Source organism: Notolepis coatsorum, assembly GCF_963971535.1.
Source record: "Notolepis coatsorum genome assembly, chromosome: 17".
In the NCBI taxonomy this organism is placed as follows: Eukaryota; Metazoa; Chordata; class Actinopteri; order Aulopiformes; family Paralepididae; genus Notolepis; species Notolepis coatsorum.
Window position 1 is genome coordinate 84,857,715 of NC_140181.1, and position 25,200 is coordinate 84,882,914.

Genomic DNA, 25,200 nt, shown 5'->3' on the forward strand with positions numbered 1-25,200 from the left:
ATGCTGTGGCATGCTGGGGGGGCTACATCAACTCGAGGGACACCAACAAACTGAACAAGCTGGTGAGGAAGGCTAGCTCCGTGGTGGGAGTCGAGCTGGTCAGACTAGAGGTGGTGGCAGAGAGGGGGATGAGAAGGAAGCTGGCTGCTATCCTGGAGAATCCCTCCCACCCCCTCTACGATGAGCTAGTCAAGTGAGAAGCATGTTCAGTCACAGACTCATACCCCCCCCCCCCCCCCGACACTCAACTAACCGCCTCGGCCAGTCCTTCATACTAGGGCTGAACGGTTAATCGATTTTAAATCGAAATCGCGATTTGGAATGATGCAATTAGCAAATCACAAAAAAAAAAAAAATCGCTAATCTTTTTTTTTATTATTATTTTGTATTTATTTAACACATTCAGGGCCATTTGGATCCGTCTAAAATCACTCTAGACGGCCAGCATTTCTAAACAGACTTGCATAGTCCGTGGGGCTGTTTGTAGAGCTAAATCTATACTTTATAGTATTGCTATCTGTCCATTCTCATTGTCAATTAACACCATAAACCGTCCCTTCAAAATGGCTTAAAGAAATAATTTTTTCATCAATACGTTCTCATTTGATAGCATCTTGAATGTGTTATAACTAAGGGATTTCGGCTAGTATATTTCCTGGAAGGCGAGATACAGGGCGCTAAGCTACTAACGTTAAATCCAATGGCATTTCGGCTATAGAGAAGCTATAGGTAAAAATCAAACTGCATTATGATCGATATGATGGTCCACCATGAATGCATGAAAGGGGGGGGGGGGGACCTCGTTTCTGATTATTGATTACCAATAACCGCATTAGCCTCAGTAGCCACATTCGCTGATCGGGTGGATGGCTATCATAACAATGCCTGATCAGCATGTAATTTATGTGAAAAAGATCTTACCGTGGGCCGGTTGGATCCCCCAAAGGATTTCCCAGTTATCGATCGCCATCTGGTAGATCGATATGTCCATTGGCTGATGATATATTCCTTTACTGCACACTGAAATCCGTGTCCCAAAACGTATTCCAAGCTACAGGCTATAGGCATCGCTTCATGTTAGCAGAAAACTACATTGGAGATAAAAAAAAAAACAAGACAACTTCTGCCACAGGGAACACTGCATTATCGAGATGGCGCCCCTAAGAGCATCTGGCCGGTAATGCACTTTTTTGAATTCAAAGAGTAGGGTACTTCTGCAGTGCTGCTCGGTGACATCGAGTAGGTTATTACAATGGAATAAAAGCCAAAACAACCTTGCCACGGACATGTCCGCGGTTGGTCCTCAACCGTTGGATCCGAAACACGGAGATCTCCGTGGTTGGCCGGGAAACGGTTAACCAGGAAGTCCCATTGATATACAAGATCGGTTTGGGAGAGGGAGGTAAGGGGTTTTAGATTGTGTGTTGTGAAGTTTAGACTTCAGAGAGGGATAGTAAAGTACAGAAAAAATTGTACCGTTGGGTACCGGTATCGATTCCCAGGTAAAAAGAAACATTTTCAAGACGCATTTTACAATAAACCTCTGTGGGGCTGCTTAAAAAAATAAATAATTATAATCGCAAATTTCATCGCAATATCTGTCAGAAAAATCGCAATTAGATTATTTCCCAAAATCGTGCAGCCTTACTTCATACCAGTGGCCATCAGGCTCCACAACAGTGGGTAGGGACTGCTGCCAGAGATCAAACTACTAGGAACCTAGTAGCTGACTCCCACCTAAAAGGACAATATACTTACCTTATGCATACCGCACCTTATGTGTATACTGTATACTTCATCATAGCATATATTTAGCATTTCGTTTTTTAGATTATAATATTAGATTTAGATTATATATATTTTTTTTATCTACTTTTTCTCCCCATTTTTCAATTTTTCTTCCGTCCCCAATTTCGTATTGTCCAATTCTACCCTCCCCTGTCTCAAACGCTGTTAGGCCATGCCTCCTACAAGCCGGCTGCAATGTGGACGAAGCCTTGCATCACGTGTCCCCTCCGGTACTCGAGGAGGCAGCCGTCGCATCTTTTCACCTGCACAGTGTGATCTCTCAGCGGCGAGGGTCTGCGTGGGAGGGACACGCCGCCCTTGTCGCTTCCTGATTCTACTCCGCAGGCGCACCAACCGACCCGTAGAAGTCGCTGTCCACAACGTCCGATCCCCACCCATCAGCTTCCCACCCCCTAATACTGCCAATTGTATTAGTATGAACGACCAGCCAAGCTGGTAGCAACACCGAGAGCTGGGCTCGAACCCAGCATCTCCTGCGTTGGTGGTGAGCGCCTTGCCCACTGCGCCACCTAATCGCCCAGATTTCGATTATATATTGTAACTTTATTGTAAGGCAAATATAACAGTGCATAGTGCTCATCTCGCACCTTGTTGCCCATATGCACATGTCCAGAGTTAATTATATTGTTTACACTGCATTTTTATTTTTACTTCTCCACTGTACTATAATTTTTTTTTATCCACTTTTTCTCCTATTTTTCTGTATTTTTCTCCCATCCCAATTTAGTCGTTATTCCAATTCCCCCCTCCCCTTCCTGGTCGTTGCGTGCATGTGCCCCCCACTGGTCGGTCTAGGGAGCCCTGAAGTCTATCACATGTTTCCTCCGATACATAGGAGACAGCCAGCAGCCTCTTTTCACCTGGCAGCGAGGACTCTCATTGGTGAAGTGTAACCCGTGGGAGGTCACACTACCATCACCATTTCCCTCCCTCGCTGTGCAGGCGCCCCTGACCGACCTGTAGGAGTCGCTGTTTACAACGACCAGATTACCACCCACTGACTCTGCCAATTGAGTCAGTATGACGACCGGCCAAGCCGGAGGCACTGCTGACGGTCGGATTCGATACCAGTGTCTCTGCAGTTGTAGACAGACGCTTAGTCCGCTGTGCTACCCCGCCGCGCCACTGTACTATAATTCTGTGACCTGTACCATGTCTTCTACCTGTACCTCCCCTCCCCCCTCCCCCATGCTGCCTGAATTTCCCCAAGGGGATCAATAAAGGAATATCTAATCGTAGTAGCATTGTCTCGCCATTGATGGGCGCCATCAACCGGTAGCTGTTAATTATCATATCTTGTTCAATTCACAATCCTGTGATTATTGTATTATAAATTAGAGCTATTTTATAGTTGTTTCTGCTGCAATTTTATGCTATTTCTGCTGCAAGGAACAAAATAACTTTACTATGCTTGTAAAGGTATATATGACGTGACAGAATCTAATTCTGTCTTTGGCTTCATGCATGCAGGTGCCCCTGATGCTACAGCGACTGAGAGAGCTTCAGGACAAAGATGCCGAGAGCAAGAGGGAATTCAAGCGGCCCAGTCCCAGGAAGATGCTGGGCGAGCCCCTGGTCTCTGTGGACGAGGAGACTGTGGACGGGGGCTTCGAGAACGCTCCCTTCTCGCCGGGCCAAAACGGGGCAGAGAGGGAGATGGGGGAGGACGGGGAGGAGAAGCTGTTCTCCTCCGCGGAGCCCGAGAACGAACTGTCCTTTCGTCTCAACTCCCCCCACAAGACTGGCAGCTGCCGTGCCAATTCGGCGGCCAAGACCATGATGAAGCCCATGTCTGCGCCGGGCTCCCTGATGCAGCAGCAGGACCTGTCCGACGGGAAGCCGGAGGGCAGCGGTCCCCTGAAGAGAAAGGCAGAGAGGGAGAGCGGCAGGAAGGCCAAGCAGAAGCTGAACTTCTCCCTGCCTGACCCGGAGAGGACCTTCAGCGAGCTGTCCAACAGCAGCTGGTCTGAGATGAGCCCCTGGGTGATCGGGAACAACTATCACCTGTACCCTCTGACCCCAGAGATCGAACAGCGGCTCATCCTGCAGTATCTCACCCCACTAGGGGAGTACCAGGAGGTGGGTCCAGCATCACCATAAGCCCCGAACAGTCTGCCCAGTCATGTCCATATGCTAGTGGGTCTGGTGTTTGTAATTTTTAGCCGCAGTTGGAAGTCGGCTCGGCTACTTTGTGGGCCGTAAGCGCTAGTATTAGGAGAGTGGATTAAAATGGCAGCAATGCATGAGGCAGATTTCACTGTCTCTCTTCACAGACATACCAGCATATGCCAGTCTTCCTTAACTCCGCTACTAAACATGCTGCACTCTCATTATGATTCTATTTGTAATGTTTTCATGGATGAGAGGGGGGAAATATGAAAGAGGGAGCCTGTTCAGTTTCAATTCATACCGTAAAAGGTGTCAGAGAACATGGGATTCTAGCCAGAGACATTATCTTGTCTCCATGATCTAATACCTCGGAACGCGTCCCATGATTTTGACTCAGCCTCTGCCTTCTCCTGCAGCTCCTGGCAGTGTTCATGCAGATGGGGGCACGGGAGCTGCTCATGCACTACATGGATCTGAAGCAGACCAACGACGTGCAGCTCACCTTCGAGGCTCTCAAGGTATTTGATGTGTTCTGCAGTCCACACAATCAGTCCCACAGCATGTCCTCCTCGGTGCTTAATCATAACGAGGGCAAGCCCTTCAGCCTCATCTCTGTGCTTCTCTCTCTCTCTCTTCCCCTCTCACTCACACACGCTGTCCCTCAACACACAGTACCTGGCCTCTCTGCTGCTGCATAAGAAGTTTGCTGCAGAGTTCGTGGCTCATGGAGGTGTGCAGAAGTTGCTGGAAATCCCCAGGCCATCGATGGCCGCCACGGGGGTCTCCCTTTGCCTCTACTACCTGGCTTATAACCAGGACGCCATGGAAAGGGTAACGCACACTAGGGCTGTCGGAAAGAATTTCAATATTCGAATTTCATTTCATTCAAGAAAACTAAAAGATATGAATTTGAATACCAAACTGCCAGTTGAATGTAAATAAATAAATGGAAAACACGGTTGATATGAAGGTCAACTGAAAATGCACCACTGGTTCTTGTGCCTTTTTCGTTTGTGATTTTTGAAAAATTTGCCTGCAAAGCAAACCAATAAATGGGTCTTGCAAATCACAGCCTGATGCCAAATGATTGTTTCATGGTATGACTCATAATGACAAATACAACACACAATGAACTTATTAATTGTAAAGTATGTTATGCCTGCTTTGATGTGGTAATATTAGATGCATTTTTATCAATTTATTAATTTCAGCCTATTTATATTAGAATGGTATTCTTAGGGACAATGCATAATTCTCAAATTGTTGTGCTACTTCTTTACAAGAGGTGTTATATGCCATTGGCAAGTGATATCCTTGTATCTCTACAAGTGTGTGTGTGTGTGTGTATATATATATATATATATATATATATATATATATATATATATATTAGGGCTGTCAATTGATGAATCACATGATTGTCCATAGTTAATTGTAATTAATCAATATACTTCAAGTGTGTAATACTCTTATCAACTACAGATATACTTGCTTTATGCAAAAAGATGTTTATTAAATAAAATAAATAACCAAAATTATATATTGTCGAGAAAAACAAACATCCTGCATTTAGCATAGAAGAAATGTGCTGCAAATCATCATAACATGGCAAAGCCCAATAGGCCACAGCAGCTATATTGACCTGCTAAATGTAACATTACTCAGTAATATGAGTACTCGCACAACGTAGTGTCCAACTTAACTCTTATAAAGGTTCACTAAAACATAATGGCCGCACCAAATAAATAGGTACAGCTACATTGATCCGTCGGTGAACAAATGGAACATTTATGGAAGGTATTAGATTCTGTCAGAAAGAGACGCTTACAGATATGTCAGTACTTGGGACACAAAGCTTGAAACATTGCCTCGTTGAGTGCCAGAATATACTCTTGACGGCAAACTTAATTTCATAGCACAATCAGTTTGTTTGTTTATTCAGAACTTGTCATCACCATCTAATTTCTTCTTGATTTGGAGTAGTAGTGGAAATAGTTGTAATCACCTTTTGAAACGGTGTGCATCTGGAGAAAGGAGTTCATGCCGAGTTCTGCAAAAAACAAATAGGCTGATATGTACAAAATATAGTATCACCACAGAAAGTTTACGTTCTCGCCTCTACCCCTTCATTTGGGTCAGCATCTGAAAACACTCAGTCTGCAGGGCCAGTCGGAGGGTTACATGACCACTACCCCTAGATCCCCTAAAGCATCGGTAGGGCCAAGGGAGGCCATTGGGAACGTTACTAGCCGATTCCTAAACTATGGATCAGGCAAAGCAACACCATCATAACGGAACACGCGGTACGCATCAAAAATACATTATTATCCTGTTCATTTGACAGCCCTAATATCCGTCTGTGTGGTAGTTCATATCTATATTATTTTTTTCTTTTTCAGTTTTTTTTCGACTTCTTTACAGTAATACAAATTAAATAAATACAAATTATAAATATATATAATAAAATAAATGGTCACATTACATTTCAGTGTAAGTACCGGTAATCGCGGCATTACACACTGAGTTTGGATAATCGGAGGTCCATGAGGGGTTCCCAAGTTCTAAGAAAGACGTCCTCCTTGTTCTTCAAAGTATATGTACGGGGTCCATTTATCATTTATATGTACGCTGTTCCAGTAAGTGTCATGGAGGATCCTTTTTAAAGAGGTCAAGTGTTGGAGGTCTTGGTTTGTTCCAGGTGAGCAGGATAACTCTTTTAGCTATATATGATATTATCCCAATTCTCTTCACAGATATGGGATCTAATGTCTTGTCTAATTCAGTACCAAAGAGAGACCGTATAGGTGTAATGTTCAACAGAATTTCCAAGACTTTAGCAGTCAAATCATGAACCTCTTTCCAAAAACGTTTTACATGTATATAGCCAAGATTTATCCTGCTCAACTGGAACAAACGAAGACCTCCAACACTTGACCTCTTTAAAAAGATTCTCCATGACACTTTGCAACTGGAACAGTGTACATTTACTTTGAAGAACAAGGAGGACATTTAATGTATATTCTCAGCGTTTCTCACATGCGTCTCTCACCCCCAGGTGTGCATGCTGCCTCACTGCATCCTGTCTGACGTGGTGGGCTACACCCTGTGGCTGCTGGAATGCTCCCACGCCTCGGGCTGCTGTCACGCCACCATGTTCTTTTCCATCTCCTTCTCCTTCCGCGCCGTGCTGGAGCTCTTCGACAAGCAGGACGGCCTCCGACGCCTGGTCAACCTGGTAGGATGACAGTCGAGACCTGTCTCGAGACCGCCTTCTTTTCCTCCATCCTCCAATCGCAACTGTCGTTTCTGAGTGGGGGGCGACGGTGGCTCGGGAGGCCGAGCAGTCGTCTGGTAATCGGAAGGTTAGGGTTAGACTGTCTCAGGAGGTAGAGACTCTGGTAATCAGAAGGTTAGGGTTAGACAGTGGATCAGGAGGCCGAGCAGTCGTCTGGTAATCGGAAGGTTAGGGTTAGACTGTCTCAGGAGGTAGAGACTCTGGTAATCAGAAGGTTAGGGTTAGACAGTGGATCAGGAGGCCGAGCAGTCGTCTGGTAATCGGAAGGTTAGGGTTAGACTGTCTCAGGAGGTAGAGACTCTGGTAATCAGAAGGTTAGGGTTAGACAGTGGATCAGGAGGTAGAGCGGTCGTCTGGTAATCGGAAGGTTAGGGTTAGACAGTGGCTCAGGAGGTCCAGCGGTTGTTTTCCCGGTTTGATTCCCAGTCCTGAGCAAGACACTTAACCCCTAATTGCTCCCGATGAGCAGGTTGACACCTTGCCATCGGTGTGTGAGTGAATGTGAGGAACAAAATATTGTAAAGCGCTTTGGATAAAAGCTGCTATATAAATGCACCATTTACCATTCACCAAGTTTGTCAGAGTTGCGATTGGAGGATCAAGAAAAGAGGGCGGGCTTGAGAGTCAATTATCACTGCTCTGTTTTATATCTGACTCTCGCTGTCCCGGTGGTATTTGTAGAAGATGTGTTTCCTACAGTGATATTGTTGAGAGGTCAATGCATCTGGTCACAGTGTAGCTCAATGGCGTTATGGCATTAAATCATGGTACGTAAGATGGTTTCCATAAAATTTATATGAATGGGCATATGGTCATTATGTCAGTTTATGATTCTGTAAAAATTTTGGGACACGCCAGTAGTACCACCTTTCACCACCAAGACTGGTTCTGTGTCTTGAACGTTTACGCTTTGACCCGATACGGAGTATCGGGCCGATATTACAGTATAGATTATGGATGCACATTTAAAATATTTTTTGCATAAAAGCAAATTTGCGAGTGACATAAAAGCTAGATGGCAGCGATGGGTGTATTAGAGCAGAATGATGGCAAAGATCATTTGAAGCACAGAGTTATAGTGGACTATAATTAGCGTTATGTAGCCTATGTTCTGTCATTTATGTCTCATCAAATCTTGCTGCTCTCATGTGAGGGGCAATGACTCCTTACAGAAACGCCAAACAAGTAGCCTGGGCTAGCAATGATATACCTGAAGTTAGTAGGTTAAAGGCTTTAGGCTAAAGCCTACTATATCACCACTAGGGTTGACATTTGAACCGATACCGGTACCTGTGAATCGATACCTATACCCAACGGTACCTTTTCAATGATGGTTGGTGAATGGTCAATGATCCAGGGTTCGCACAAGGCCCTTGAAGTGCTTAAAGTGCTTGATTTTTGTAAAAAAAAAAAAAAAGTCTAGGCCTGGAATTCCTTAAAGGAAAACTCCAACATTTTGGGAAATTAGCTTATTTAACATCTTCCCTGGAGTTAGACAAGAAGATTAGGCTTGGACGGTATTACGGTATACCAGGGTATTTAGAAATACCGACGGTATTGAAAATCAATACCGTCAAAATCACAGATGCGTTTCAGTTTCTATTACACTGAAACAGAGTTTTGACAGGGACGGCATTGGTTGTAGTGCACACACAGCACGCGCCAGCAGAGGGCAAGACCAGTCCTCACTAGTGGAGCGAGCACACGCAGAGCTGGTTGTCTACACACAGGAGGACGCAATCGATAGGGGAAAACCCGCTTCAGTGGTGGAAATTAAATGAGACGCGCTTACCGTTGCTGGTGCTGCGGGCTAACTGGCTACGGTTCTGAGAGCTAACGTTACTAGTACTAGGGTGCTGCAGGCTAACTGGCTACCGTTCTGAGAGCTAACGTTACTAGTACTAGGGTGCTGCAGGCTAACTGGCTACCGTTCTGAGAGCTAACATTACTAGTACTAGGGTGCTGCAGGCTAACTGGCTACCGTTCTGAGAGCTAACGTTACTAGTACTAGGGTGCTGCAGGCTAACTGGCTACCGTTCTGAGAGCTAACGTTACTAGTACTAGGATGCTGCGGGCTTCTGGCTACCGTTCTGAGAGCTAACGATAGTAGCACTAGGATGCTGCGGGCCTCTGACTACCGTTCTGAGAGCTAACGATAGTAGCACTAGGATGCTGCGGGCTTCTGGCTACCGTTCTGAGAGCTAACGTTACTAGCACTAGGATGCTGCGGGCTTCTGGCTACCGTTCTGAGAGCTATCGATACTAGCACTAGGATGCTGCGGGCTAACTGGCCATCGTTCCATGATTTGTTTACTTGGTAACACGGGTTGCCCCCCCCCCCCCGCTGATGAAAATGAAAGTCATACCGTCATATACCGTATACCGGGGTATTATGTCAGCAGCGTATGACGGTATGAAAAAAATTATACCGCTCAAGCCTAACGAAGATACATACCTTTTTTGTCTCTGTGCGTGCATTTAGCTTTGGGAACAGTCGCTCCGTTAGAATAGCTTAGCTTCATCACTGGGTGAGGCGGGCCGGAGCCTGACGTTCCCTACAGGTTTGTTGATATTCTCATTCCTTCAAAGGATCCGAACCGATTGAAGTTTATGGATACCATGACTTAAAATCCTCTTACCTTGACGATTAAAAGCCTCCCCAATTTAGAAAACAGTAATCCAATGGCTGGTATTGATAATATACTACTAACTACTGGACGCTCGGAGCTAACCGGAGCGAACACAGAACAGGATGGTAAAGCAAATATAATGACTTCCTTTCTGGGGTTTTCAAAATAAAAGTGTGATGTTTATAGCAGCGGAAAACGTTTATTTTGTACATTATCTAACGTTAACACGAACCTAAACTAACTTTAGGTTAGTTGTAACGTTAGTTTAGGTTCGTGTTAACGTTAGATAATGTACAAAATAAACGTTTTCCGCTGCTATAAATGTTGCACTTTTATTTTGAAAACCCCAGAAAGGAAGTCATTATATTTGCTTTACCATCCTGTTCTGTGTTCGCTCCGGTTAGCTCAAAGCGTCCAGTAGTTAGTAGGCAGGGCCGCCTGGGAGAAATGCGAGGCCCTGTGCAAGATTTAAACGCAAGGCCCCCCCCCCCTAAAAGGTAAAAAAATATATATATATATATTTTTTTTTCATACAGTCAACATATTCTTAAATAATAGCGCTGACTGAGGCTGGGCATGATACAGTCAACATATAGCAAGAGAGAGAGCGAGAGAGAGCTCCCGTTCTACAGTATTAGGCCTACAGGCTTGCTTTACATGTAGTCAATATAATAAATGTCAATGACGGTCACTAGCCTACATGGTCAAATCAGGGACGTAGTTGAGGGAAACGCAATGAAACTCAAGGTTTATCCACCTTTTTATATGTAAAGTGAGGTTAACCCCTAGCCATATTTTCCAAAAATCCGCCTAAAAGTACATACTCAAATAAATTGAAGATTGCGCCACTTCTACAAGATCTATTAGTATCTAGGGACATCTGGAATGTATTCCCAGTGTCAGAAATATTGTGTCCATTATGCTTGACTGAGTAAATTAAAAAGGTTAAAGTGCAGACTTTTTATGAGGGCAAATTTACATTCACATCAGGTGAGCTTGAGCTGTGTAGAAAAATAGAAATGGAAGCACTCTTAATTGTATAAATTAATACTTAAATAAAGTATTTGTCATATTTGGTTGCAAATCCTTTTCAATAAATTAACTTTTAAGTAATGAAAATTATTTAATTAGGTAGTGAAATAATTTTGACTTTCATCCGAACAAAGCAGTGACCAATGTCCCTCAATACATTTGAAATGGGATTTTAGGCGTACAGTGGTCAGAATACTCAAAACGCAGTACAGGAGGACATGTAGGTTGACAGAAAATACAAATCATCAACCTTGTGTCACTAGAAGGTGTAATTTAGGTGACCTTTTCCCGTCAGATTCCTCTGTTGACTTCCATCGTAAAAATTGGGAGACAAACAATCCCAGCAGACAATTGCACCCATATGTAATTATTAGGGCTGTCAGTTTATCGCGTTAATTAATTACACAGCAAATTATCGCATTATGAAAATGTACTCAATTTATTTAAAAGAAAATTATATATATTTTTTTTATATTTTTAAATCTCATTCATTCCATAAGAAGGTAGAATACACATTTACAGTTTTTTTTTTTAATATGGTACATTTGCATGTTCTTGGTATCTGATTCTAGGGACATCTATAGATCTCAGGGAATGTATTCCCAGTGTCAGAAATACTGTGTCTGTCACTAAGCTTGAGTAAATTGTAATGAACCAAATGAGAATATCAATAAAAAAAGATTTTTTATCTTTGACTGTGAATAACAGTTGACCAGACCTGAAAAATCTAAGCAAATGAATAAATGGAAGATGATTAAACAGAAGGTTTTGTAGATACAGTACTGAATTCTGCCATCCGGACACATGCCATTTGAAATATGATTATAAAATATAGAATATCAGGCCTAAAATGGTTATGCGATTAAAATGCGATTAATTAATTACAAATCCTGTAATTAATTAGATTAATTTTTTTAATCGCCTGACAGCACTAGTAATTAATGTACTGCTTATAGTGACAGGAGGTTGATGATTTACATTTTATTTTAATCCTCTGGGACTGGAAGTCAACTACACATCAGGGCTGTACGCTGCGATGATCTCGTCGCAAATTGCCCCTTTAATTGGCCGTTGCGATTGGTAAATAATATTTGGGGGCGGGCTTGCGAGTAGTGATTTCAAGCCTTGCATTCGCATTTCACTCCTAAATGATCCAAGGCGTGTGATGACGCTGAGCACTCGGGTATGATCAGCGGGGAAAATCAACTGAGCACTCACTCTGATAGACTGGCTGACTGTCTGATTTAGCTGTGAAGAAAAGTAAAGTTAGTAGTAGGGATGGGAATCGATGGTTCCTAACTGGGTTTTGGCCATATGCTCCCGAAATTCTCCCGCTGTTTGGCTGCTTCTATGTGCAGTGAAAACTACTCGAAATGCTTTAGAACCTAGTCATTGATTTAGTTCAGGGTTAGCCGCGGAGCTAACGTGAGCTAATCAAGCTCACAGATAGAGATAAACAGCTGACAGCAGGTAGTACAGGTACAAATACAATAAAACAAGGGGCTGTTGTTGTAAACCTTGTGTCGCGTCAATCTGGTCCACACGTTACTCGTTCATATCTCAGCCCGTGCTGAGATATGCCCATTCCGCGGTCTGTTAATAAAGTTTTCAATCAGACAGATGTATGGAAAGGCTTTTATTATAACATTCGTTGAGGTAAAATCATTATGCCTCATTTAGTCATCCTGCAGAGCACTGGTCTCCTACTCGTGGGCCGCGGGGAGCTAATGTTAGTAGCTTTGTTGTTGTCAACACACAGGGCATTCAGGAAGTCAAAAACTAATAGCACTTGCCGATTGGTGCTAAGAACAGCAGGGCGGGTGCAAGCGTTGTGACGTAATTGGCAGACTCTACTGTCAATCAAAATTATTCTGTTTTCCGTCAGAATGAATGAATGAGAACTTTATTAACAGATTGCATAATGGGTACAATACAGTACAGGAGGATGAAGACCAGAGAAAGACTTTCGGCTTTTTTACATAAGGGTCCTCTATTTTCAATTCATCAAAACATTTAGAGACATACAAATATACAGTAGTTTCATAAAAATGCTAAAATGCTATTGATTGATTGATTTAAAACTTTATTAACATATTGCAGAATGGGTACAGTACAGCTCAATACATACAATTGTTAAGGGGATGCAGACCAGAGAAAGACTTTTGTCTTGTTTACATCAGGGTCCCCCATTTTCAATTCATCATATTTCATATCTAAATCATATAATATCTCATTGCTAAATATATGCAATATATAATCTAATAATCCAATAATCTAAATCTAATATATAATATAAAAATGCTAAATGCATGGGTATTTTATTTTGTCTTTAATGTTAGCTTGCAAACTCATACTGTCTTGGTAAGCCTCATAATGAATTGTTTGGGGTAAAAAAGAAAAACATCGTGATGTGTATCGCCGAAAGGTCAGAAAATATCGTGATATCATATTTAGGCCATATCGCCCAGCCCTACAGTCAATATACAGTGTTATCGCTGCACAGACCCGGCAATGCCCCTGACCCTCCACCAGAGCAAGGCCAGAGAGAGAGAGAGAGAGAGACACATTGGAAAGAAACAACCCTAAACCAGACCAAATTGAAATGCTATTTGGCCCTAAACAGAGAGTACACAGTGGCAGAATACCGGAGCACTGTGACTGACCCAATACTAAGAAGATCCTTGACTAGGTACAGACTCAGCGAGCACAGCCTAGCCATCGAGAAAGGCCGCCATAGGCAGACCTGGCTCCCAAGCGAAGACAGACCCACTGCACACAAGATGAGGTGGAAACCGAGCTCCACTTCTTAACAACCTGCCCACTATACCAAGACATACTTCCCACAAATTGCAAACACCCAAAGAGACTTTGAAAACATCGACAATAACTCAAAACTCCCATTCCTACTGGGAGAAATACAAGAATGTGAAATAAAGCCCATTTGAATTGAAGAGAGAGATAGATAGAGCATGTCTGTGTGTGTTAGAAATAGAGAGATAGAGAGAGAGCATGTCTGTTTGTGTGTGTGTTAGAAAGAGAGAGAAATATAGAGAGAGAGCATGTCATTTTGTGTTAGAGAGAGATATAGAGCATGTCTGTGTGTTAGAAAGAGAGAGAGAGAGAGAGCATGTGTGTTAGAGAGAGAGAGCATGTCTGTATGTGTGTGTGATAGAGAGAGAGCATGTATGAGAGAGATAAGCAAAGATGAGCCCCTAAAGGATATTCAACTTTTAATGGAAGAACAAAACAGAAGGAAAAGATAACTTCACAAAGGCAACATGAATATACAAACTTAACAATCAACACTTAAATCCAAAGAGAAGAGGGTATATACCAGAGAAAACAAAGTAGCAAGGAGCCAATGGCCGACATCAGCTAAATAGGCTAACTGCAAATAGAGTAGCCAGGTACTGACACCAGGCCACACACCGTTAGCTACTACAACAGCTAGCCGGCCCGTTTGGCTCAATATAACGTTAGCTACGTTAGCTAGCCGGCCCGCTTTCGCTCAATATAACATTAGCTACAACAGCTAGCCGGCCCGTTTGGCTCCCGAGAGAGAGAGAGATATATCCACGGCAGGAATAGAATAGAGTGCATTAAAAACTCACCAAACGTCCAAGCGGATGGAGACAACCGCGTGGAGTTGACGAAGTTCATCTGCCGAATGACCGTCCTCTTCATCTTGGCATAACAATGCTGCACGCGCTCTCTCTAGGTTAGCTAACGCTAGTTAGTCTTTAGCTAAGCTAGCTACTAGCCGACATCATCATGGCTATCCCGACTAGTGTTGTCAAAAATATCGAAATATCGATACATATCGATACTGAATATTTAAAATGGTTTCGATACTCATTTCCCGAAGTATCGATACTTTCTGCAGTACCGATACCAGCTGGCTTGCTCCCGCAAGTTGTTGACAGACAGACGCGCTGCCAGAGCACGCTTGCCCTTCCGCCTCCTCCTCCTCCTCATAGACCGGCAACAGACACAAGCTGCTGCAGCCTCCTCCCCCTCACAGCCGGGAGCCCCGTCTTCAGTTAGTAAACAAAGCTATTATTAGCTAACGTTAGCTGTCGTTCCTCCGTTAGCTTATGCTAGCTAGCTGGCCACATTTATAATTACTTCATGGAAAACGGAGTAACGTCAAGCCGAGCCCACCCACACTACACCAGTACACGCATGAACTCGACACAACTACCCCGTTTCCAACGTTAGGTCGAGCGGAGCCCATCCTACACTAGTACACGCATGAACTCGACACAACGTTACCCCGCCTCCATGAAGTGTCCAATTAGCAGCAATGTTGTTGAAAATGTAACGTTAATAAATGCTCCGAGCATAGCTCCGGAGAAATCTCCCTCTCTATCTCTCTCTCTCTCTCTCTCAAGTACCCTTGTTTTCGGGTCATAACTAGAAAGGTGCGCTCAGTAGACCTCAAATCTCCAGCAGCCACTCTCTCTTTCTCTCTCTCTCTCTCTGATCTAAAGATAAACAAAGGGTTTTAAAAGTGTTATATTTATCTTCTCTTATAGTACCAGAGAGAAGCTGAGGAGAATCAACCAGCAACAAAAGCAAAATTTGTTTAAAAAAAAGAAAAAAAGAAAAAAAAATATATATATATATATATATTTTTTTGGTATCGAAATAGTATCGAAGTATCGTATCGAAGTCGAAATTCCAGTATCGTGACAACACTAATCCCGACTGAACCACACGTTAGCACTCGATATTATAACGTAGCTAAAGCGAACTAGCTGTCCCTGCCTTTAGCTAAGCCGACATGGCTAGCCTGACTGAACTGTCTAACATGCAACAACTTTCATCTTCAGTCCATCTGCCGAATGACCGTCCTCTTCGTCTTGGCTGGCATAACTAAGCATAACCTCCAAAGCTGCACGCGCAAAATAGTCAAATGCAGCTGACGCACGCCGGCGTACACATGATGTAACCCCTCCCTTCGTTGAAACCAATAGTATGTCTGCTGCAGAGCCCCAGAGCTCCAATAGTGAGTATGTCTGCTGCAGAGCCAGGAACAAGTCAGACACATTCTACAAACGTGTCTAATGTGAAATATATAAGCATATAAGCAAAACTAGATTTTAGGTCTGTGATGAAAAAGGGCCTCGCGGGAAGGGGGGCCTCGCAAAAAATAAAAAAAATAATAAAAAAATAATAATAAAAATAATAATAAATACAAAATATATTTTTTTTATTTTTTTTTTATGCGAGGCCCCCCTTCCTGTGAGGCCCTGTGCGACCGCACTGCTCGCACACCCCCTGAGGCGGCCCTGTTCGGTACTTTAGTCTAAAAATGTTTAATTGACCTACCTCAGTCGTGAAAAAAAAATCCAAACTTCAAATAACTACAATTTCGACAGTTTTCGGCTTGCCATTGCTCCAACTGCTTTGTTGTTGAATCAAGTCAAATCCTAGGTAAGCATATATTGTGCGTGTGAATGTTGACATGAAAAGAAAAAAGTAATTTTTTTTTTCTTTTCTCTCGGTATCTCACTTGAATCGATACTCGGTAGTACCGACGTGTTTCGGTTCGGTACCTCAAAAGAACCGAATTCGGTACCCATCCCTAGTAGTATATTATCAATACCAGCCATTGGATTACTGTTGTCTAAATTGGGGAGGCTTTTAATCATCAAGGTAAGAGGATTTTAAGTCATGGTATCCATAAACTTCAATCGGTTTGGATCCTTTGAAGGAATGAGAATATCAACAAACCTGTAGGGAACGTCAGGCTCCGGCCCGCCTCACCCAGTGATGAAGCTGAGCTATGCTAACGGAGCGACTGTTCCCAAAGCTAAATGCACGCACAGAGACAAAAAAGGTATGTATCTTCTTGTCTAACTCCAGGGAAGATGTTAAATAATAATTTCCCAAAATGTTGGAGTTTTCCTTTAAACAGCCCATATTTTTAACAAGGTGTTTAGAAAATCAACCATTCACATTGAAAGTTTTGTTCATCCATGATGAAATAGTTCTGAATCAAGAAATTAAAATGTTTAGTCTCAAGTGTAACTAATTGGATCCGATTTTCTTTTCAATAAAAAACAGCATTTAAAAGTGAATTTTATCCTTTTTAAATGCCATTTTAAAATGGAAAATAGTGATTTAGAAAAGTACTTGAATTTCATTTTGCAACATCTGTGGGAACCCTGAATGATATACCTGAAGTTAGTAGGCTAAAGGCTCAAATGAAGGCTAGCTACTAAACTAAAGGCTTTAGCCTACTATAACTATATCACCACTAGAGCCTTATTAATCAGATTATCAGACTATTGCTGGCTGTACATTACCAGAAGCCTATCTTCTGGTTGCACTGCATCCTCATCCAGTAAATCTACATATCTTTAAATAATGGCTCCATGACCAGAACACCCAAATGCTTTATGATAAATGATGGAACTCACAGTGGTGTTTGTTAGGGGTGTAACGGTACACGTATCCGTACTGAACCTTTTCAGTACTGGACCTTCGGTTCAGTACGCGCTGTGTACCGAACGAATGCAACGGTACGTTAACCACTAACAGAACGCATGTGCATAACCTTTTTTTGCGTGCAGAATTTTATTCAAAACTCCAAATTCACCCCTTCCCAAAATATGTTTAACACAGTAGGGTCATTACTGAAAATGTTCATCCTTTTCTTGTTCACCAAATAAAACACACACCCCCCCACACCAACTTTCTTCCCTGTGACTTTCACTCACAGCTGATCCGAGAAAAAAAAAAAAAACACACAACATACTTTTGCTGAGCTCTTCTCCAGTCGAGCTGCTGCTGTGTTTAAATCCAAAATATTGATAAATCCTCTGCCGTTGTTGTGTAACATGTCATCTCTTCTCTAGAGTCTTCTTTCTCTGCTTCACATGAAGTTAAATCTACTCTAGAAGTGAAACTGAAACTTAAAATGCATACACTGGTGGGGGCGGTAGGCAATTAATTTACTCAGTGGATGCCTGAACACAGAATGACACCGGTATCACTGACTACCGCGGCAAGCCTAGGTGGAACTAGTATAACTTAATAAAAGATAATTATATTTAATAATTATAATAATAATTACAAATATTTTTCTTCCTGTTGTACCAAACTCGTACTGAACCGTGACCCCAAAACCGAGGTACGTATCAAACTGTGGCTTCTGTGTACCGTTACACCCCTCGTGTTTGTATATTGCATTAAAATAAGCTTTTACAATCCCAGCCTGGCTCGCGTAATTCTTGGACCAGAGGTCTGGAAGTGAGAATCAAGTAAAACCATTGAGAAATGTCTCATCTCCAGCACAATAGCAGCATGTTTTCCCACAAATACAGGTGGATCTGCTACAATGATACACTTCAAGTAGACCATTAGTCATTGATCTAAAATTAGATGATTGAGATATAATAAAAAAAATAATAACAAACCATTAGAGGGGATGATGCTTTTATGTGACAAAAATACAAAAATCACATGGTTTTGCTTAGATTTCTTATGTGTTGATTTTAGTATCGGGGGGGGGGGAAATTCTGCAGTAACAATAACCTGTTCTATAACACGGTATCGTCCTGATATCGGTATCGGTGCGTCCCTAGTACTAACGCCTGTTTTCTTTTTGAACCGACTGTTCCCAGATCAGCACACTGGAGATCCTTAACCCAGAGGACCAGGGGGCACTGCTGAGTGATGATGAGATCTTCTCCAGCAGGCAGACAGCCAAGCACACCTGCATGGCTCTGCGCAGGTACTTTGAAGCACATCTGGCCATCAAGGTGGAACAGGTCAAGCAGTCCCTGCAGCGCACAGAGGGGGGCGCCCTCGTTCACTCACAGCCCTACTACAAGGTGAGGGGGAGAGATGAGCTAATGTTTTCACTGTGGTCTCTTAACACATTCCCTGCCATGCAATTTCAGCATCTTATACCATTCTCTGCCAGCACTGTTTGCCTATGGAGATGTGCACCTTCTTTGCAGGGCTATAACTTTTTAAATTCTATTGCTAAATTGACATTACTATGGCCCATTCAACATCGATTATCTATCGTTCTGGATGTAGGAACGTTTTACTTTTTCATTCATACAGTCATACGAAAATACCGTCTAGAATATAAATATGTTTTTATCGTTTTCTGCAGTAATTCCCAGAACGTGAGATATACGCATAAACGCATATATAGATTATCAAATGCCGTTTGTTGCAGATCCACGCTATATTAAAAATGTTAACTGTACATGATCCTAAACGTTATGACTGATCATGCGCGGATGAACGGAGGGGGGGGGGGGTCGTTTATAATTCCGTGATCGTCGTTAAATGCTTTATGTAGTATGGGTGATTTATAGATCAGAGCAGTTTGCATGGATAATAATAAACAAACAGGCTGAAAGTAACGTCAGCCTCCTCTTACCGTTGGGCGATGAGACTGGAGCAAAAAGATCCCAGTTATTTGATGGGGATCGAGTCGATCCATTTCCGGTTTGTATAATAATAATACACGCCCAAATCATGTCGATTATTGAGTTATGGCAGCGATCCATATCCACGGTGTGTGGCTAGAGTCCCGCAACATTATGCGAGTGCCGGACGCATTTTTGGAGACGCACCGAGGTCGACTCTGCCATTTCCGGTTTGGCAACTCGCCGATCATCCACCAGGGGGCAGTATTTAAGCGTTGCAGAGTTGTGCCGAGTCCCACTGCATCAGACCAGGCTCTGTGAGGGAAATATGAATAACATGGCGAAAATATGAAATATGATCATAATAACGTCGTACGCGGTGGATTGGCAGAATTCGCATGAACTTGAAACACGTCGTACAACGTGATTGGCGGGGAAAGTGTTAAGTGTATCCCAAATTAATAACCTTGCATGTTATGTTGTGGATATTACTGTGAAAGTAGCACTTGTTATGCTTAAGTAGCCTGGGCAGGTGTTTGTTATGATGCCCCTCTAGCTCATGGAATGAACTCCAACAGTCCTTAAAGCTTGAGAATTCCCCTTCTGTTGCAGAGTTTAAAACCTTGATCTCCATCCTTTGTCAATCAAGTTGTACATGTTTTAATTGACTGTTATCCTTACTTGTCTTATTGTTATGATTTATATGCCTTTTTTTTGTTTGCTTAACTCCTGTATGTACCCTCGACATTACTGTAAATGAGGGAAACCTCAGTTGCCTTTCGAGTTTAAATGAAAAGTGATGAATGACATCCTTGACTTGACCAGGCGGTGAGCTACAGCCACGAGCAGGTGGTGGAGATGATGGAGTTCCTGATAGAGTATGGCCCCCTCAGACTGTACTGGGAGCCGGCAGAGGTCTTCCACAAGCTCTCCTGCGTCCAGCTGCTCCTCCAGCTCATCTCCATCGCCTGTGACTGGAGGACCTACTATGGCAGGTAAACACCAGCTGGCGTCTCTACATTTCGTAGCTCCAGTTCTGCAGACCCCTCTCTGATTGGTTGAGCGAAGCCCCTCTCTGATTGGTTTAGCTCGTCACACGGTAAAAGGCGGATGTAATGTTATCGGCTCAAGAAGATAAAAAGAAATGTACTACCAGATTCGCGTATAACGTTATTTCGCGTGACTTCGCGGTTTATTCATAACGTTATGCACATTTCACAACACAGCCAGCTGTCAGAGACTGTACATTGTAACGTTATAGGTTTATTCACATAACGTTATTCACAACACAGCCAGCTGTACTGTACATTGTAACGTTATAGGTTTATTCACATAACGTTATTTCACGTGACGCGTTCAACTTGTTTACACTCCCCACTTACTGTACAATGTAACATTTAGATTAACCCAGTTAATGCTTTAGACAGTTACAATGTAACATTTAGATTAACACAGTTAATGCCTAACTGTACTGTCTATCTGTATGTCATATATGTTACGATGAATTGAAAATGGGGGACCCTGATGTAAACAAGACGAAAGTCTTTCTCTGGGCCCCGTTCCCCGTACCTGGCTAACTGAGTTAGCCGGATAATTTCCAGTATAGCCTGACTTAAGCCAGACCTTTCCATTCCCCGACGCTCGATTGTCTAAATCACCATGGTAACAGATCAAAAAGTTTGAGCCTGGTCGAGAGCAGGGTTAAGTTCAGTTAGCTGGATGAACCATGGCCACGCCCCCGCAAAGAAATGCCAGCTCGCTTCCTGAAATGATTCTCACAGTCTAGATCTGCATTATACCATTCTGAATTATGTTCTTGTGCTTCATTCTTCTAGAGGGGGCTTTTGAAATGTGAAATAGACCCAAAATGCTGATACTAAATTCACGTTGTCCTAAATAATGCACGTTATATATACCGTGGCGCTCGCTAGGTGCGATGTACACATTATGTGGTTATTTTAACAACGCGCAGCATTGCAAATGTGAATCCCGCGGGGATATTTTTAATGATTGAAAACTATCGCTCGTTTGGCTCTGATTCCTTTCATATTCTCCGCTGTGGATGTTTAACGGAGCGCTTGGATTGTGTTTCATTCAAGCATAAAATTGAAGTGTCTATGCGTGGATTGTGGTTTTTGTGGATTATGAATTACGAGGAATCTGAGGATTGTTGTATCATCACTCACACGTTATTGTGATATTGTAACTGGGATTAATGTATTTGAGAATAAAGAGATAAAACTTCATTCAAAAGAAAAATATTCTAAACACGGGTCTCTTGTCCATTGATGGATACACAATGAATATATCCCGTCTGGCACAGTGGTCCAACGGCCAGTGTTCACTCCTGGCAAGCGGGCGACCCGAGTTCGAGACCCCGCGTTTCCAATATAATTTTTTTGGAATATAATATTAATGATTATACGCAAAAGTAGCCTAGTTTTAAGTTAAAATATTATAAATCTACATGCATTGAGGATGTCATTCTTTATATAGCTCTCAACGTGCACCAAATTGAAGTATTTACATTTCAAAAAGAAAACTAGAAGAAGTGGGATTCGAACGCGGGTCGTCCGTGTGAAAGGCAAAATGCTCGACCATCAGACCACGGTGGCAGACAAATGAAACATCAACCATACATCCATCAATGGATAAGAGAGCCGTATCCTTATTCTGAAACTGTTGAACTAATTATTTTCGCTAGCAAGATCTCATTTGATTATCCATTCCATGAACCTACTGCCAGCAGGGCACGTTTAAAGAAATATAATCTGATTGATTGGGGTAATGAGGGACTTAAAATTTGCCTATAGATTATGCATTTAACTTGTCGGCGAGGCTATTGAGCCGTACTGCAATCTGTTAATAAAGTTTTAAATCAATCAATAAATCAATGCCGTTAGAAAATCAGGATTTCTGCTCTCGACACTTGCTGTCTTCTCAGCTGAGGCGGGCGCGCGCACTGATCCTGATTATCAAGTCTGGTTCGAGTTAACGAGACTGAATCCACCTTCGAGGAACAGGAAAATCCCGGCTTCAAACATCGGGTTAATTGAATCTGGATAATGGGACTCTTGATCGACTTAGTTGAACCAGGTACAGGGAATAGGGCCCTGGGGTCTGCACTTTCGTCTTGTTTACATCAGGGTCCCCCATTTTCAATTCATCGTAACATATATGACATACAGATAGACAGTACAGTTAGGCATTCACTGTGTTAATATAAATGTTACATTGTAACTGTCTAAAGCATTAACTGGGTTAATCTAAATGTTACATTGTACAGTAAGTGGGGAGTGTAAACAAGTTGAATGTGTTACGTGAAATAACGTTATGTGAATAAACCTATAATGTTACAATGTACAGTACAGCTGGCTGTGTTGTGAATAACGTTATGTGAATAAACCTATAACGTTACAATGTACAGTTTCTGACAGCTGGCTGTGTTGTGAAATGTGCATAACGTTATGAATAAACCGCGAAGTCACGCGAAATAACGTTATACGCGAATCTGGGAGTACATTTCTTTTTATCTTCTTGAGCTGATAACATTACATCCGCCTTTTACCGCGTGACGAGCTAAACCAATCAGAGAGGGGCTTCGCTCAACCAATCAGAGAGGGGTCTGCAGAAATGGAGTTCAACCAATCAGAGAGGGGTCTGCAGAACTGGAGCTACGAAATGTAGAGACGCCACCAGCTGACCATGTGATCCATCAGTTCAAACGTCGGCACGTAATATAAATATTATAATAATAATATAATAAATACCTTCGCAAGGTGATTTGTGTGGTTCACAGGATTATGCGTAGAATGTGAAAGCAATATGTCCATCATGTAAATATATAGAGTGAACTAGAGGAGAGGAACCACATACTGGTAGAGAGAGAGACCACCAGCTAGAAGAGAAGAACAAACTACTGGAGGAAAAGGTAATGTGGAAGAATCCCTTTTGGTTGCCCCAAACAATAGCTTAGTTCACACCTAAGTGAGAGACCAGGGGCTACAGCCCCACCCCTCTCTATACTTAGGCTGCGGTTACACCTTTCGTTTCATTTTCGTTTCATTGTCATACGAGTTTCGCCGCGACGCGGCAGCCTCGAGTCACACTTTCGTTTTTGTCACCTGGGCACAGTGATGTAGTACACTGCCAAAGCAGTAGGTGGCGAACATGAAGGCAATTTCAACCAATCATAACTTGAATGTGCCAATACACTTCCTGGAAGCTCCAGCAAAGAAAATGTCAACAAGGCAGGCGCCTATGCCACGCCACCATCTTGCCTATTTACTCAATGCAGCAATTCTTTTTCAGCAAAGCCTAATAAAAGTGCAATAAACAAAACGGATACATTCACTGTGTGTTCTGCCTGTCATTTGTTGATGAAACAAAACTAACATCAACACAAGTGACCACCAAGAGCGGATAGTTTAGTCTAAAAAAAGATCGGTAATATTGTTAGCTGCATGCTAACGTCAATGGAATTTGCCATTATAACAGTATAGCATTGTGGCTAGAAGCTAACGTTAGCTCACGCTACTTAGCCAGCACCAAACTGATGATATCGGGAGCTATCAGTGGTTAGATAACATTAGAGACAACGCTGTGTGTATTAAACAAAGGTGAATAGATGACTGGGCCATTTTGTTTAATGCTTGTTAAGTTGAAAGAGGAGCTTTGAGCTAACAGGGTTTGATAGCTAACACTAGCTCATGTTATCCAGTGGCAGTGCCAATCGGTAATGCTAGCAGAATGAATGGATGTAAACTTTATTTAACATATTGCATATGGGTACAATACAATACGGCTCAATACAAACAATTGTTAAGGGAATGCAGACTGTTGTAGCTTGGACTGGGGTCCTTATAACAATAACTTGACAACACATAGTAGCTGCAGCTATTTGGTTTGGGACAGCTCTCTGTCACCGGAAGGGCACGCAGATGGTATCTACTGCGCATGGGCGTTTTCGCAACAACGGCTCCGTGCTGACTACACGGCTGTTGTCGGCGCGTTTTTTAGGGGTTCTCCAAAACGCAAACACAATTTAGCGTTTCAGCCGTATCCGCAAAAAAACGCCAAAAAGCGCATTTCTGTCTAATAGGGACATGAAACGTATTCAAAAACGTATAAAAACTAGCACAAAAACACTGTCTAACCCCTGCCTTAAGCTCATTGGACCTCATTCACCAACATTGTCTTTAAGTTTTCTCTCATGACAACCTCCTTGGAAATTCGTAAACTTGCCAAATGATTGCAGCTGCGAACCCCTGAATGAACGTACTCATTCACAAACTGGGAGCACGTTCTCGTTTCTGTCTCTGAATTTGCATACAGACACGCCCCTCCAGCTCATTATAAGGTGAGGGCTGTGTGCAAAACAAGGGTCAGCATTGCATTGTGCTGATCTCCGTATTCAACAGGTAGCACGGAAGCGATTTGCAACTGATCAAAATTAGATTATAATATATTGTCATCATACAGCACACTATAGCTATTGTGGAATAGACTGTATTAATATTCCATATTTATACCACCTTGTTGCGCGCTCCTGGCCACCAGCCTATGTGAGAAATGAATGAACAGTAGTCTTATATTATTCTAATAACTTGTTTTATTAGATTGGATAAACTGTATGCACTGCCCTATAGTAGTTCTACATAATGTAGAACATACATTACACATCTTAGTGTGACATCTTAAAGGCAGCCTACTGTGAGTGGACCGGACTCCGCGTCGCACAAAAGGCTGCTCGGCGGGATATCACGATTCCTCTTGAAGCATGACTGTAAATGTAAAACGTAATTTTATATCATACAAACAGTGTTGGGACTAACGCGTTACAAAGTAACGCGTTACAGAAACGAAGTTACTTTTTGCCGCAACTAGTACTCTAACGCATTACTTTTGAAATTCAGTAACGCTACTTACGTTA

General features: G+C 42.5%; 1 protein-coding gene across 2 annotated transcripts in view; it reads left to right on the plus strand.

The window, feature by feature from the left end:
* Nucleotides 1-25,200, plus strand: part of dcaf1 (ddb1 and cul4 associated factor 1) — a 70,627-nt gene that overhangs the window by 12,621 nt on the left and 32,806 nt on the right. For both annotated transcript variants that reach the window (XM_084333249.1, XM_084333250.1), the window contains exons 7-12: nt 3,280-3,888; nt 4,335-4,436; nt 4,591-4,749; nt 6,974-7,153; nt 18,507-18,716; nt 20,094-20,263. In XM_084333249.1, the coding sequence (XP_084189375.1) occupies nt 3,280-3,888; nt 4,335-4,436; nt 4,591-4,749; nt 6,974-7,153; nt 18,507-18,716; nt 20,094-20,263 (1,430 nt within the window). The remainder of the gene's footprint in view (nt 1-3,279; nt 3,889-4,334; nt 4,437-4,590; nt 4,750-6,973; nt 7,154-18,506; nt 18,717-20,093; nt 20,264-25,200) is intronic.